The sequence below is a fragment of the Caretta caretta genome, chromosome 10, assembly GCF_965140235.1.
Source record: "Caretta caretta isolate rCarCar2 chromosome 10, rCarCar1.hap1, whole genome shotgun sequence".
NCBI lineage: Eukaryota > Metazoa > Chordata > Testudines > Cheloniidae > Caretta > Caretta caretta.
The window spans coordinates 72,334,809-72,351,444 of record NC_134215.1 but is presented as its reverse complement, the minus strand read 5'-3'; the positions used below and the strand labels follow the sequence as shown (position 1 = coordinate 72,351,444).

The window sequence follows — 16,636 nt, the reverse complement described above, 5'->3', positions numbered from 1 at the left end:
TACTATATATAGGCAAAGTGCTGAGCACAATGAGGCCTCACTCTTGGTTGAAGCCTCTAGGCATAGAAATGATAATTTGATGGGGGGAATTTGCTCTTTGGGGTTAAGAATCTCATATCCATATAAAATATGAACACTCTCACTGAGGCAGTGTTTATTTCCTTCTTGTTTTATCCTGTACGGTTGAATCCATTTTAATGAATAGCTGATCTGGCTAAACTTTTGTTTCATACTCATCGCTGTGGTATCTGATGTTCTTAATTTTATATTTTAAAGTGATTTTTTTCTCTTCTTTCCCACATATTTTCTGTGTGTGTAACGGATTTGTTGTTTTGTGGGAAAGTCAAGTTAAATAATTGAGTTCTATTTTAAGTACTTCTATGACCCCAATTACTGCTGTATTTGAGCACCTCACAATTTGTAATGTATTTATTTTCACAACATCCCTGTGAGGTAGGGAAGTGCTACTGTCCCCATTTTGCAAATGGGAACTGAGACACAGAGAGACTGTCCTGGTCTACACTGAAAAGTTACATCAGAGTAGCTACATCTCTCAGAGACGTGAAAAACTTGCACCCCTGAGAGATGCCGTCTAACCCTCGGCATAGACAGTGCTAACTGGCCACCTAGCTACTGCCTCTCGGGGAGGTGGTTAATTATAGCTATGGGAGAACCTCTCCAGCCACTGTCGTAAGTGTCTACACTGAAATGCTACAGTTGTGTAGCTGCTCTAACCACTAGGACCATCTTTTCTCTGAATTTTGCATTTAGTTCTGAAGGAGGTGAGATTTTTTTGGGTATTCTGCCATCTCCATGAGAGAGTTCTGCAGTCATAGGCCAGCTGCTGAGAAAGCTCAATCCCCTGTGCTTGCTACCCTCATCATTCTAGCTAGCTGTTCCACTGGAATATAGCTGCTGGCGAGTCATGGTTATATAGATAGAGGTAGAGCCTTGCGTACCTTCGGCAACCCATATAAAAATACTGATCCATTTTGGATTTTTCTCCAGGGTCAGCTGCTTCTTTCCTAGGAATAATGAGTTGCAATACGTTTAGGTTCTGTTTACGTTTACTTCTCTGCTCTGAGAAATACCACATCCAGTAGCAACAAAATACTGTTGCCCAAGGACACCTGCTTATAGGAGTGAATCCATCCAAAGAATGCATGGTATTTGCTTTTCCCAAAGTGTTGTGCACTAGAAACTTTGCCTCTTGCAAGACCACTTGTGAATATGTGTTCACAAGCTAGGGAGAGAAACCCATCCTTTTAGGATGGAGCATGGGCTTTCCATCTGTAAAATAAGGATTGAGATGCTCCATCAGCAGTGCCTCAGCCTGTGGGTTAGGAATGACAGTGTTCCTGTGGTGCTGAGCTTGCTGTTCTTTGCACTTCCTGCACATTTGCTGGTCTGTGGATGAGGGTTTATTTTGGGCTCTGGCCCATGTTAACAGAGGGGATAACTTGTTTGCATTATAGTCTGAATGTCGTTGTAGAAGAGACGTCATCCTTTGTGTCTTGTACTAACAGACGGGCTGTGCCCCCTGGAGGGGAAACGCTAACACCAAGAAGGAGGATCCATGGTGTCATTAGTACTCTTTCTTTTGAGGAGAGGGTTGTAGGCTTGAGTCATTATAGCAATTTGATGTTGCTTGGAGTTATGTGCCAAAAAAAATTATTAAAAATTAAAATACAGTTCTTCGTCTGGAGATGGAAACTGGGTCTTAGTATGAACCTTATAACATTAGGGCATATCATCAATCAGTATTTTTAAAATCCATAAAAAGTTTATAGAATACTCTTGCTGTCCCCCAAATACACTGAACATGGTGATGCAGACCCTGATATGGTTCTCCAAGAGCTTACTTTTTTTAACAAACAAAAATATTATTAATACTCATAGTATGAAGGTTGTGACACATTCCAGTAAAAGCAAGACTGGGTCTCTGGGTTCAATCCTGCTCTCATTAATATGTATTTCTGAATATTTTGGTTGTGCACAGAAAGTGGGCCACACTTTCTAATTCTGTCTAAACAGTGGGACAAACTTCCAAAAGCCTTCTGTGAGCTGCTTTTATCTTCTGAAGGACCAGTAAAAACTGAAGAGGATATTCTGTAACCAGAAAGGCTATGTATATATGTTATGGCAATGTATAAATATGTGCATGCAATTACAGCCATCAGCAAAGGGGGTAAAAATTCTGTTCAAAACCTTGTAGATGGGACAGCAGTTTGGGGATGTAGCGAGGGCAGTCAACAGTTTCATTGGTTTAATTTGATACTAAATTGTAAAGCGGGGGTTGTTGTGGTTTTTGAAGGGAGTCATTGCTATGGGATTGGCCTAATTTGGGTGTCTTGATCATTATGAGGTCCCAGCTGTAACAAACAGTTCAAAATAATCAATTGTTTATCTTTCAGAGTAGCAGTCGTGTTAGTCTGTGTCCGCAAAAAGAAAAGGAGGACTTGTGGCACCTTAGAGACTAACAAATTTATTTGAGCATAAGCTTTTGTGAGCTACAGCTCACTTCATCGGATGCATTCAGTGGAAAATACAGTGGGGAGATTTTATATACACAGAGAACACGAAACAATGGCTGTTACCATACAGACTGTAACAAGAGTGATCAAGTAAGGTGAGCTATTACCAGCTGTAGAGAGAGAAAACCTTTTGTAGTGATAATCAAGGTGGGCCATTTCCAGCAGTTGACAGGAGCGTGTGAGGAACAGTGGGAGGGGGAATAAGCATGGGGAAATAGTTTTACTTTGTGGAATGACACATCCACTCCCAGTATTTATTCAATCCTAGTGTAATGGTGTCCAGTTTGCAAATTAATTCCAATTCAGCAGTCTCTCGTTGGAGTCTGTTTTTGAAGTTTTTTTGTTGAAGAATTGCAACTTTTAGGTCTGTAATTGAGTGACCAGATTGTTTATCTTGTAGCTCATTGGTGCCCAGTTTTTGTGCTCCATTTGGATTTGTTGAAAGCTTAATTATTACAATTAAAACAGATTCTGAGATATCTGTCAAAACCATTGAAGCTTGCAAAGTGGAAAGTACATAACACTTTTCAAAGGAAAAGAAAATAACCCGTATTTTAAAAAAGGAAATAACTTTAAAAATGTGGCTTCTGGCTTTGTTAATGTTTGTTTGTTTGTTTGTTTTTATTTTGTTTTAACTGAAGGATAAGCAAGCCTGTGTTTCAGCTTACTTGACTCTTCAGGGGAAATCAGAGGACACCTGTCAATCACTGGTTGGATCTTTCTGTCTTTGCCCTGAAATTGTTTGTAAGCATTTTTTTAACTGAGTATAAATCACTTTTCTTAAGTCAGTGCTAAAGGACATTGTTGTTCATTTTGCATCTAGAAGTACAGAGGTTGGTCCTTTGAAAGTGTAGTCCTTTTCTTGTAAAGGCAATGTCTGAAGCTGTCTCGCTCTAAGCAGTCAGGCTTTGGGGGACACACGTGGCCCACATTTCAGCACATGGTTTGTAACTCCCAACCCTGCCAAAGGGCAAACCTAATCCTGGCACTGGAATTGTATCTTTAAAATTGTGCAGACTCCCATCACCGCCTGCCAAAACTCAATCTCATCAATAATTCACCAGTGATATGGGCAGAGTATTCTCCAATCTTCTCAGTGTGAAAGGTTGCATTTAGACCTGAGTGACACAATGATCTGCCATCCAATGATCATATTTTGCCAGATGGGACAAAGGTATTTCTCAGATCAGAAATAGATTGTTTAGTTGATGAGCTGGTGGCAAACTGTGACTTCTGTTTAACTCTGTTTATTTCATTTTTACCAACACCACCATCACCTTGCTTGTCTGGTTGGTTCAGCTGTGTGTTCTGTCCCTCACATAGGTTGTAAACTCTCTGAGGCCATGATTGTCTTCTCTGATACTTACCCAGTGTCTAGCACAATAGGACCCTGATTGGGGTTTCTGTGCAACCCTAATAATAATTCACAGAGGGCTATATGAGAAGAGTTCTGAGGTGCCACTCTTGGAGACATCTCTAAATAGTGTGCCAATCCAAAAGCTTAAGGATAAATCCGCTTTATGTTGGCTTAGGCTATTTGCCAAGATAGTAATCACAGTTGGTTTCATAGATGCTTTGACAATCTCAGACTTCCTCATTCTTCTGTGTTATATATCACTGTAGGTGCTGTAAAATAGCATAGTGCTGAGATATCAAGGTGAATGGCATCAAAGAAATACTTTAGAAAGTAACCAGTGGTCAGTTAATACCTAATTGTGTTCACATGCATTAAGCTGGTGATTCCGAAGGTGAATACGATTTGTTCAGTTCAGCATTGCAACTGTCTTATTGCTACATAATTTATCCTTCTTTGCTTGGCTTCTGTCTCTTTCACTGTGAAATTCTTCTGCATATAGTTCATGCTTTTTGAACGTATGGGCAAAGTTCACCTGTTGTGTCACTGAACTGACCTCATTTGGGCGTCACACAAGGAATGAACTTGACCCAATGGTTTTATATCTTAGCTTCTTGTTTTTGTAGCTTCTAGATTCCTGAGTTTGTCCTTTCTCTGACCACAAGTGAAAGTTAGTTTCAAATTCTTACTGCCGTGTCTTATAGATGTTCTTTCCATGTCACACAACTGCTAAACAATTTAACATGAGTGACAGCTTCTCTTAAGAGAATCACAGGACTGGTATAGTAGAGGGTATTGCAGGTCAAAATCAATGGGCATTGTCAGAGCTATGTGGGCGTTCCAGAGTTGCTTTATTATTTTTGGGTTTTGAGAAGATAACAGCTGAAAATCCACTAGATGGATTGAGGATTTTCTTTATTTTGACAAAGGAACGGCTTTTTACATACAGTGCTGTGACATTACAATTTGAGTGAATTTTTAGCATTATGTGAGAGAGTTTGTGTGGCTAAATCCTCTTCATGTCATATTGGAAAACTTCATCCTGAGTGATCAACTGTATCCGATCAAACAACAAAACCACTATCTTCTAGACACCATCACTTTTTGAACCAAATGAGTATTAAGGTTCTTTATCTAGCAGGCTCTGCAAGTGGGCACCAGATAGAAATGCATGGTACTAGAAGTAACGCTCTTAGATGGTTAATTTCCACTTTAATGTCTATTGTATTGTCAACCAGGTGGGAAATTATTTCAAGGGTGGATTTCAGGGTTTTTTTTAAGCTCTCTTTTGAACCATCTGGGTTTGCCAACAAAGAAACATGGAAAGAGGCTTACACTCTCTACAAGAGCTGGTTGAAAACTTTTGAATTTTGGAATTTCAATTACATTTTGAAGAAAGAAGACACTTTTTTTAAAAAAAAAATCAGCTCTGTTCTCTACCATTGTTCCCTGAGTATCTGTTATTTCCCATGGGTAGTAAAATGATACCATTTTCTATACAATAGAACCTTGCTAAACTGCACAAAAAGTCTCTTGACCTCTCAGCGAAGACTCAGTAAGAGACTGCATTGCAGCTTTTGCTCTTAATAAGTCTTCATTCATTTAATGAAATGTTCTACTGTGCAACATTATAATTAAAGCCATACTATAGTTGTGAGAATAACTGAACAAGGTATATTTTGTGGTGCATCTCTTTGTTTTTTGCATTCTGTGTTCACTTGCTAATTCACACAGGATAAAGGATTTCCCAGTCACTACTTCTACCACTACCACTGTCATTTTACTGATCATAAATGCACTTTTAATCCTGGGTCCCCTAAAGAATATTGTTTCAGTGTGAGGGAGAGCAGCTGCCTGTCTCTGTTCTCTCCTGGCCAGGAAGGCATTTGTAAGCAAAGACAGATGCTTCCCTTCCTTGGAAAGCAGGAGATGACCTGTTGAGCTTTCTAGTTTCAGCTGACTTGTGTGTACACAGGAACTTTTCCTGCTGTGGTGACCAGGTGAGGGTCTGAGGTGCTTGACTGACTTTGTTTTAACTAATAAAATCTCCCACAGAGCATTAATAAACTGAACCAGTAACTGTACTTTCTCTCCTCTCACCATTCTGAATTGTATGTTAAGAACCCAACTTCCCTATTTAGTTAAATTGTCCTCTTTCCATGTGCACTTAGTGGGACAGATTAATCCCTTTGGGTGCAGTATGGGAAGCAAGTCATGTCCTGGAGCAGGGTATTTGCCTGTGGAAAGGCACGCAGGAGTTCCAGATAGTGGAGGCTTTTCAGGGCTCCTTCCAGCTAGCCTGGCCCTCCTCTGCCCCTTCTCCACTGGCCCTTCTTTACTAAGTGCCCTGGAGAGTGGGTCTTGCGGGCAGCATGTGCTTCTGCTCCAGAAGGATTTCCTCCTGAAACAAGTTTATTTAATCTTTGTAGGAGTTCCATTTAGAACAAGATGTATCTTTCACTTTAATATAATTGAACCATCAATGGAAAGGGGGGCTTTGCTGTCCTCATCTGCATGTCACTTGGAGGAGTAAAGGGTAAAAGAGCTGTTTTTTTCACTCCCACCTTCAGAATATTACTACTTTTTGAAATGTGAAGCTCCACAGGTTAATGGAGACTTCCATTCTCCCTCCTGGACCAATCACTGGCTTGTATTCAAATGAACTGCTTGTCCCATTCAACTGTTTTCTCTCTCTCGCTTTTGTGTATGTAATTCTAAAAGTCCCGTGATGCCAGTGGTGCCTCAAATGTTTCCAATTTTCTCTTTTCCAGGACCCGTATATTGCTTTCTGCTGCGATTCTCTGTGCTTGACTTGGAGGTTTTGAAAGAAGCTGCACGCTGCTGCATGCAGTTACAGTAAGGTTAAACACTTTTTATTGATCAGTGATGAATAGAAGTAGTTGAGATTACATGTTCTTGTGATGTTATCTCCCTGACTTGTCTGTCGATACCATAAGAAGATGTTGATATCAAAGCTCATTTCTTAGGTTGGTTTAACAGACCATTATTTTGCTACAATTAATTTTTTACTGTTGACTTGAAGTAGAAGTCAAACAACATAACTATCATACTGAAGAACAACCAAACAGGTACAGATTTCATAAAGCTTTTGGAACAGAATGCAATATCAGCATTTTACATGGAGTATGGTGTATTATCTGTCTCACTATTAAGCTCACAGAGTTCCCCATTTGAAACAGTGTGAAATGCATTTCTCTCCCTCTCTCTCTCGGAGGTGGGGAATGTCATGTAATTTAGCTCTGTCTCTGTAGATTTGCCATTTCCCCAGCTATTTTATTTCCAAGACCCCACATTACAGGGGTCATTTTGGATAATCAGCTGGACGCGAGTATGACGCTGTGGCCAAAAGAGCTAATGGAATACTGGGATGCATAAATAGGGGAATTTGAAGTAGAAGTAGAGAGGTGATTTTACCTCGTATTTGGAATTGGTGCAACTGCTGCTGGAATCCTGTGTCCATTTGTGTCCAAAGTTCAAGAAGGATATTGATAAATTGGAGAGGGTTCAGAGAAGAGCCACAAGAATAATTAAAGGACTAGAAAACATGCCTTATAGTGGTAGACTCAAGGAGCTCAATCTATTTAGCTTAACAAAGAGAAGGTTAAGGGGTGACTTTTTTACAGTCGACAAGTATCTACCTTGAGAACAAATATTTAATGATGGGCTTTTCAGTCTAGCAGAGAAGGTATAACACGATCCAATGGGTGGAAGTTAACGTTAGATAAATTCAGATTGGGAATAAGGTGTAAACTTTCAACACTGAGAGTAAGGAACCATTGCAACAATTTACGATGGTGAATTCTTCATCACTAACAAATTTTAAATCAAGATTGGGTGTTTTTCTAAAAGATCTGCTCTAGGAAATATTTGAGCAAAGTCCTATGGTCTGTGTTATACAGGAGGTCAGATTAGATTGTCACAATGGTCCATTCTGGCCTTAGAATTTATTGAGCAAAGACTGGATGAGCCATACGATGGCTTTTCTATTAGAGAGAAGTCTTGAATGTACCTTTGATAGTAGGAGAGGAAGCCTAGCAGCTTGTGAAATTCCCCTCTTGTGCTTGGTAGTTGCTCTGCAACAGCACAAACAGCCATGGTGTCAACTGGATCCATCTTATAAACTTCAGCAGACACCCTCCACTCCCAGGTAACATACGTCTCTCTTAAAGAGGTCACATTAAGAAGCTTTCAGCTTAATTCCATGTTTCTTTAATTGTAGTACTCCCCTTACATTCTCCATGTGTTCTTCAAAGGTACTGCTGTAAGCGTGTAATACATACCTCATCCCTAAGGTCCACAAGGCACTCTTCCATACACCCTAGAAGGCAGCAGGTGCATTTGTTAAACCAAAGAGGATTCTAACCCATGCATACAGGCCCCATGGAGTAATGAAGGGCATGATGTGATGGCTTTGGTCAGCCATGAAACTTTGATGGTGGGCCTTCACTTGATCCAAAAGGAAGAACCGGATTTACCTCCTAATCCGCTCAGAACATCATGGATTTGAGGGATGATTTCTGTCTGCTGTGGTTTGTCCATTCAATCCCCAGTAGTCAATGTAGAATCTTAGACTACCATCCCTTTTCCAGACACATACCACTGACGATGGATAGGATGACTGATTTTGTTACACATCCCCTGTTTAGGAGCTCTTGCAGATATTCCTTTAGCTCTTTATATAATGGACGAGACACTGAGATGCAAGTCTTCTGTACGTTGCTGGTAATGTCATCTGCAGACTAGAGATCTATTCCATGTCTCTGTCATCTTTGGAAAAAGCTTTGGGCTCCTCTTTCAATGTCTGCTGGAGCATTTTCCTTCACATCTCTGACAAATGGCTCAGGTTCACTGTTGGTTCAAACAGATCTGTCATCTCTTCCGCTTAGAGGCTGTTCTCTTTGCTGGCTTTAGTCCTTGGCGCTTGATATGACCATCTCTTTTTAAACACTGATGCCACCTGGAAAGGTTTTATCTGTTGAGTATCCATCCACTTAAATTTCAGATTTAATTTGCAGTAAACTTCCCAGCACAGTTCATCCTTTCAGCGTTACGTCATGTTCTACAGGGTTACTCACAGGGATATTTATCCAGCAAGGTGATCCTTTAGGTATTTTGGCTAGTGAGTCTCATGTCTAAATCCTCAGGCCATTGAGCAGCAGCATCCGACTCAAATATGGCTATTAAACTTTCAGTATTCAGGCCTGTAAGAACCCAACATGCTGCATCAGTGGCTGTTCCTTTGGGGATTGCATATTCCTTTCCCCCTACTTTAAGCATTCACAATTTGTCAGAATTGTTTATTTCTGATGAAGTTCACAAGAGTTGCTACTTTGGCCATGCCCAAATGAGAAAATAGATGTTTCATATTGTTAATAAAGCTAAGTGCTGGTGCCTCATAAGGTAAATTGCAGCAGTGGTATTAGAAGAGATAGTCAATAACACTGTGGCCAGTGATTGAGTTCTCCAGTTTTTGTGGACTGGCCAGCACAGGAACAGTCAAGATGTTGTCATCTTTGCTTAATTGGAACTGGACTTCAATCCATCCTTCTAAAGGGATCTGAGTTCTATGGGCAGCTTTAAGATCAAGCCCATCTTCTATTTCCAGTAACTCTTCAAGCTTCCTAAGGCATGTCCGTGGGAGATTATCTTCCACCCACTGGCTCAAGAAGACTATGCACACCTGTGTCCTAGTGTCTCATCGTTTTCGCTTTATTGAGGAAACACCACACCAAACATCTCTTTCCAATTAAGCTAGTCACTCTGGTTTGCTGTTCGGGCATTAGATGACAGACATGGTTCACTCCCGGTAAATCAGACACAGGGCTCTCAGCTTTGTCTCTGCTCTCTTGTGACTTTCCTGCCTGATGCTGAAGCTGACTTTGGGACTCTGAAGTTCCACCAGTCACTCCTGGTTTTGTAGGGGTGACCCTCTGCCAGTTCCTCACGTGATCCTCTGTGCATGGCATCCCGACTGGTAGTGTTCTCCGCTCCCACATCTGAAACAGTGGTTATAAGTACTGCCTCTGCCAGACTGCCTGCAGCTAACACACACATTCTCTTTTCTGGCATTACCTGTCTGAAGGTGTCCTCATCCTAATATCACTGCTTTAGTCTTATGTCTGGACAGCTTGTCTTAATATGTGAATTTGGCTTTCATGTATTTAATTTAATCAATACAGGCCTTTCGTTCCCTAGCTTCATCAGTGGGTTACCTTTAGAGATTTCTTTTCCCGTAGATGGAGGTGCTGCTTCCTGCTCCAGTCCCTGTTGTGTAGACTGTGATTTCACAGAAGTACGTTACTGCCTTCGTATGGGTTCCTCAGTTTCTTTCTTTCTTTTTTTTTACCTCCTCACTTTCAGCACGGTTGGTTTCGCTAATAAGGTCTCATCTGCATCCTGGTTATCTTTTTTAAAATAGGGGTGAATCGCTATTCGCATGTTGCTCTGAGATCCTGTCAGGACTGAGTGGAGGAACATGCGTGTGTGAGGAGAAGATCGTACCATAGGTTAGAGTCAGCATCAAGAGTTCTGACTAGGAAATCCTGCAGTCGCTCTTTTAGCTCTCAGGGGTGTGGTGCTCTTGAGAGCTGCTGGTAAAGTTCAGTTGTATTTTTTCCCTTATAATAGGACCGTAGAGTCAGTTTTCCCCTCCTGAGGCTCAGTTCTGGGCATTCTGCTCTGATTAGAGCCTCCATGATCTATCTGTCTTTTCAAGGTACCCCTTTTGAATCCCACTTTCAATCTTCCAGAATTGAATACAGAATGCCAGAATACTAAAACTTAATCTGTCCTTTTAGATGGGAGTTGCCAATCTGTCCTGCTATTTTAAATTATTATTTTTTTAAATTGGTTCTGTTTTCTGGAGTGGGGATCATTCTGTCCTGATATTTTAAATTTTTTTTTTAAATTGGTCCTGTTTTTGGGAGTGGAGATCATTTTCTACTCCTACTCTGTCTAGCCTGTTTACTGTGTGCAGTGTCTCAGATTTTCCATGGACCTACCCAAGAAAACTAGTGCTTTGGACACAGCATATGTAACAATTTTTGGCCCAGATCCTTTGGCACAACTGCATGTTAGCAGCAGCTGAATGGATTAATCATAAGCTGCTGTTAGTCTGCAAAGACGAGCATTTACTATTGTAATTATTTTGATTTAACTTTTCTTTTGCACAGTTGAGGAACTGGGGAATGATATGTATTTTAACCCTTGATAGCACTTAGAGTAGGAAATGAATCCTTATTTGGCTAGATTAGAAATGACACCTAATTGAACAGGAAAAAAATGAAGATATGTATGGCTAAGAACCTTGCTTCATGGTTCTTCCTGAACCCCAACCAACCTAATGTATCCTTGCACGTATGAAGGAGAATGGCTGTGTCTTTATCACATAAACCAATCAGAGAAACAATATGGAAAGGATGAGAGTAGATCACCTGTGAATACCCAGTAGTTTTGTATTCATGAGGAAGAAATATCTGATCTTTTTCAGATGCTAATATAGTGAACTCCTTGAGGTGCTTTAGAAGATTATTTTTTCTGGGGCATAACAAGCCTGGATTTTGGGCAGTGTTCATTGTTCTGAAGCATCTGTGATTCTCTTCCTGAGAGAGTGACTCAGCAAGGGAAAAATGTAGCTTCCTTATATGGGAAGATGGCAGCAGACTGATCTCCAGAGAACCAGTGGATAGGCAGTGGAAAACTGCTCACCTAATAAAAAGAAAAGAAGTAATTGTGGCACATTAGAGACTAACAGGTGCCACAATTACTCCTTTTCTTTTTGCGGATACAGATTAACACGGCTGCTACTCTGAAACCTGCTCACCTAATGCCTTTCTGGAAAACCTGACTTTTGGGTGTGTCTTCTATGCAGAATCTGTAGACAGCTAAACTTGATACCCAGTAACCATATCCTTTAGATCATGCTGCTTCCTTTTTGGCTCATGGACCAGGGCAAAACTGTACATATGATTAAAAGTTTTTAAAATAACTTCCTTGTAGGGTGGATAACTATTTGATTAAAAAAATTCAAAAAAGATTATTTTTATTTAAATTGGCTTTTAAAATTGGTTTTAAATTAGTTTTTTAAAAATAAATCTGTTTGAAATTGACAACCTATATTAAGGTGCAAACTTAGAATCTATTAAAATAATTTAAATACAAAAATTAATATGAAGCAATACATATTTGTTGCCAAATTTTACAGGTCAGAGCACCGAACTGGTGGAATTAACCGGTTAAGCTTCTGGAACCAGAGTTTGTTCAAGTGTTAAACTAGCTTCTGACTGCGGTAACCTCTTCTGCAGGTGCAGAGGGAATGTTTTCTTCATTTCAGTTGAATAAACTGGTTCAGTTCCCATACTATTCATTCAAAGTTAAAGCAATTGAAAAAGCAGGAAGGCTAGTTTTCCTCTTCCAGTCTGTGAATAAAAATGAAGTTGGGAGAGGATGAGATCTACCAGTCCTAAAATCTTGAAGAACCTGGAGACCAGAAACAATTCAGTTCATTATCTACTGATGTTTTGTTAAATAAGTCAGTTAGTTTTCAATCCAAAATATTTTGATTAAATGTTTTTATATATCCAACAGCATTTTAATTATTTTTATTATATAAAACTATTTTAATTGATTTGAATTTGTATCCAAATAGAACTTGAAACAAATCACAAGTAAAAATGAATAGTCATTCAGTAAATAAGAAATGCATCATTCACCATTTTCTAACATAATAAAAATGTAGAAGTTAAGAATCTGAATATATGTAAATTAATGTATGTAATTGCTTAAATAACCATGTATAGATACGGTGTACCCTCCCCATTAGCAAAAAGAAGTACAAATTTAGTGTAAAAGATATACTACATTTAGTTGCAAATCAACATGTTTTAATGGTTAATAACCAATGAGAGTCACCATGGTTTTGGGATAACAGCTAAAAAGTAAAAATGCAAAACAATTAAAGCTGAGAATTTAAATCTAGGTCTCTTGCTTGCTCATTTAAATCATGATTAAAATTGGTGATTTAAATCAATCCAAGTTCCTTTATTCATAACTTGGTAATTTGTTAATGACGTTTACCTTTATGAACTTGCTTGGGACGTTTAAAATAACCATATAACTGTAAGGCTGACACCAACCCCGCTCCCCAGATTAATTGTACATTGTACTATAGGTGCACAAGTTCGCTGGGTTGCATGCTGCTTCATGACAAGGGTTCCTCAACATTTTACGCTTGTCTGTTGTGATCCCAGATCGCAAAGTAATTGGGGTGTGGAAGGAGGGGAGCCTTTGGGTACCTTATGGTATTTCTTTCCTAAGGGATCAGTTTGTTGCTGAGATTACTATTGAGGAGAATGATTCCAGGCTCTGAGAATAAATGTTTGCCAAGCTCACCCTGTCAAGGTGTAATCCTTTGCAGAATAGCATTGATCCCATAAATTGAAGGCAAAGCTAACTTCTCTGGGGTGGGGAATAGGGTAGGATCTGAGCTTTATAGGATCTACGTGGTCTGATCCTTGTCGTGCCCTGCTTTGTGTCTATTTCCACTCACAGGAGGGATATTCTGTTTTGGATTTCATATACTTCAGAAATGTGACATAACTGCATGCCTGGAGCAGCATTAGAGCTTGAGCTGTTGCTTTCTGGACACCTGGAGAGATTTCAATATATTGTCCAGAAATGGGTATGGATGGGTGACATGCTTTTAAGACCATGCCGCAATAGAGATGTCCCTGCAAAAAAAAGTGTTTGCTATGGTTGCTTGGTTAAATGAGATGTAGGCCCCATAGTCTCTTCAGATGTGCTTTCCATTTTCCCTATCTATGTGGTCTTTCAGTAAGAAATGTGTCATTTTATCAGGAAATTCCAGTTCTAATGTAACCGGCCTCCCCTCCCCCAATCCCAAAGGGTCAGGACTATATCCGGTTTCCGGTTAGAAGGCATATACCTTTGCCATATTTTCCTTTTTATTTGGCTGGATGTCCTACTGGATGTTATCCTCCTTCTACCTGTAGTATCAAGTAAATCAGAGAATAGTGGGGCAAATTCCTTCCTGGATATCCTGATCCTAATTTTTATGCTGTGATATAAAGTGTGTTTCTATTTGGATGATGAGTGGAATGTTTTGTACTTTTTCAGATTTCTTTGATTCTTTGTTTCTTGATCTTTTGGTGAGGAAGTACTGGCTTTTCAACTTGTATTTGTGAGTGGAGCTCCTTATAGAGGAATTAAGGTTGGTGCAAACTAGCTTTAATTCCTCTTCTGCCTCTGAAAAGAAGATGCCTTACAGATAACATGGAGGCATGTCTTTAACTCTACTCACTTGTTTGCCACACAAATCCCAGAAGATGCCTGTTAGGGGCTGCAAGAAATTTGGCAGAACTTGCTTTAAGGGGAGTTGGTCTTAGAGATATGGAGGGTTTGACACTTACCCTGGGGAAAGATCACAATTGCTACATTCCTGGTCAAGTTCCAACCTTCCAGGTACCTGTAACAAAAGCTTTTTGCGAAAGAATGTCTACCACTTATCTGTGAGAGCATATTTCCTTGGCTTTCCAGGGGTCTGTGGACTGAGAACAATTTTGCGATAGAGGAGCATTACAGATGGAGGATTTCTCTCTTTTGAGGCCGGGGATGGTTCTGAGTTGTGAAGTAGTACGGGAGTGGACCTAAAAGAAGTATTCCAAAGAGGGAACCTTAGAAGGTTCCTGAGTAAGGTTTACTCCTGTGGCAAAGGCCAAACCTTACCTGAATGCTCACTCTGTTCACAAATAGTGAAAAAAATAGGGGAATTTAAATTTGGGATGATTCTGCAAGGAGAATGACCGGGAGTCAAAAGGAATGGGCATGGCCTTCTCGAAATGTTTCTGCTGCCTCCAGATTCTGCAGCGAGAAGGGAGATGCTCCCAGAAGTTAGGGACTCAGAGTTAGTGGAGTTATCTGGAACTAGAAATAAGTGGGGGAGGGGTGGGGGAAGCGAGGCTTCTCTGAGCTCCTAGAGAGAATCTGGAGTCAATACCAAATTTTAAGACGTCTGCCTTAGCTGCAAATGCAAAATTGGTGTATTTATTTGTCGGACTACATATTTGCATGCATGTGTTGCTTGGCTAATTACCTGATTTGCACATATGCATACCAGTAAACACATACAAATGATTATCCTTGTCAAATTATGATGCTGTTTCTGAGGCATATGTGGTACTTCATGCGAGTCTGACGTGCAAAGCAACATTTCTGTGGTTCCACTCCAAATGTATTGTTCATTCTCAGCTTGAAGTGAATGAGGGAGGGAGAAAGTAGGGAGTGGGGCTAGGGTTGCCAACTTTATAATTGCAGAAAACTGAACACCCTTGCCCCACCCCTTCCCTGAGGCCCCACCCCTTTTCCAAGGCCCTGCTCACCCCATCCCCCTCCCTCCGTCGCTTGCTCTCCCCTACCCTCATTCACTTGCTCATTTTCACCAGGCTGGGGCAGGGGGTTGGGGTACGGGAGGTGGTGAGGGTTCTGATGAGGGTGGGGCCAGGGATGAGGGGTTTGGGGTGCAGGAGGGGGCTCTGGACTAGGGCCAAGGGATTCAGAGTGTGTGGGGGGGGATCTGGGCTGGGGCAGGGGGTTCGGGGTGAAGGCTCCATGTGGCGCTGACCTCAGGTAGCCCCTGCATTTCCCAGGGACGGGGGAAGTTGCAACATGTCTCTCCGGCTCCTAGGTGGGGGGGCAGCCAGGGGGCTCAGCGTGTTGTCCCCGCCTACAGGCTCCAACCCCACAGCTCCCATTGGCCGTGGTTCCCGGACAATGGGAGCTGGGGAGCCGGCACTCAGGGCGGCATCTGTGGGTGGGGGAGGTATGTTGTTTTTTTTTTCATTCAGTGTTGTAAGCCATAAAACATAACAGTGAAACCCAAATGCTAGTACTGCTGAATGCACATGCTTACAATACCACACAAGTCAGAGTCTGCACAGGAGCAAGACTGAGCTGGAGTCATACTGAGCCACCTGGTGTGGCCTGGGATCATGGAATCCGTAGGTCAAGAAATCCCACTGCTTGCAAGATTTTGCATGCACTCCTCTGTTAATGACAGCTTTCCAGCTGAAAGTGATCTTTGTCCCTCTTCTATCTGCACAAAATGTCTGTGGATTGCATTTGGCAAAATACTCCACAAGGTCTTTTTTTCCACCAAAAAGGATCAGCAGATAATAGAGACTACACAATAAACACAGGATTCATCTAAATGTTCAAAAATGTCTAGTGATTATGGTTGCCTCAGTTTTTTGGATACCACACTTAAGACACCTTGTAAGCAGCCTGATTATTCAGAAAGTTCTGCCTTAAAAATTGGGGCGCTTTACGAAGTCTCAAGTTGGGCTCCCAAAAATTACTAGTCACTCTTGCAATTTTAGGACAACTATCCTTGCACAGTTTTCAGGAGTTTGATGCCAAAAAGCAAATTTTGTTTAAAAAAAATTGAAGTTTAAATCTTTACCCAAACTCTTCAGCTGATTAGACTGGCTGCTGAAGCCTTCCAAAAATGGAATTTCAGCCTGTGGATAGCTGCCTTGCACATATGGGGAAGAAACAACAGCTGCACCAGAACCTGTTGGAAGATTTAATTTGAACGCTTGCACAAACATGCTTTCATAGGCACATAGTCTCTTTTGCTGCACTTGCTGGGGGACCCTTCCATTCGTTTAGTTAACGGCTAAATATTAACTTCATAGCTGAATCCCTAATGTAC

General features: G+C 40.8%; 1 protein-coding gene across 10 annotated transcripts in view; it reads left to right on the top strand.

The window, feature by feature from the left end:
• AKAP13 (A-kinase anchoring protein 13) overlaps positions 1 to 16,636 on the top strand; it is a 325,971-nt gene that overhangs the window by 55,246 nt on the left and 254,089 nt on the right. For 2 of the 10 annotated variants that reach the window (XM_048868192.2, XM_048868193.2), the window contains exon 3: positions 6,660 to 6,744. The exons of 7 other annotated variants lie outside the window; for them this stretch is intronic. In XM_048868192.2, the coding sequence (XP_048724149.1) occupies positions 6,734 to 6,744 (11 nt within the window). In that variant the 5' untranslated portion in view covers positions 6,660 to 6,733. Of the gene's footprint in view, positions 1 to 6,659; positions 6,750 to 16,636 lie in introns of all 10 variants that reach the window. One more of the 10 variants, XM_075133181.1, reaches the window with a different exon arrangement.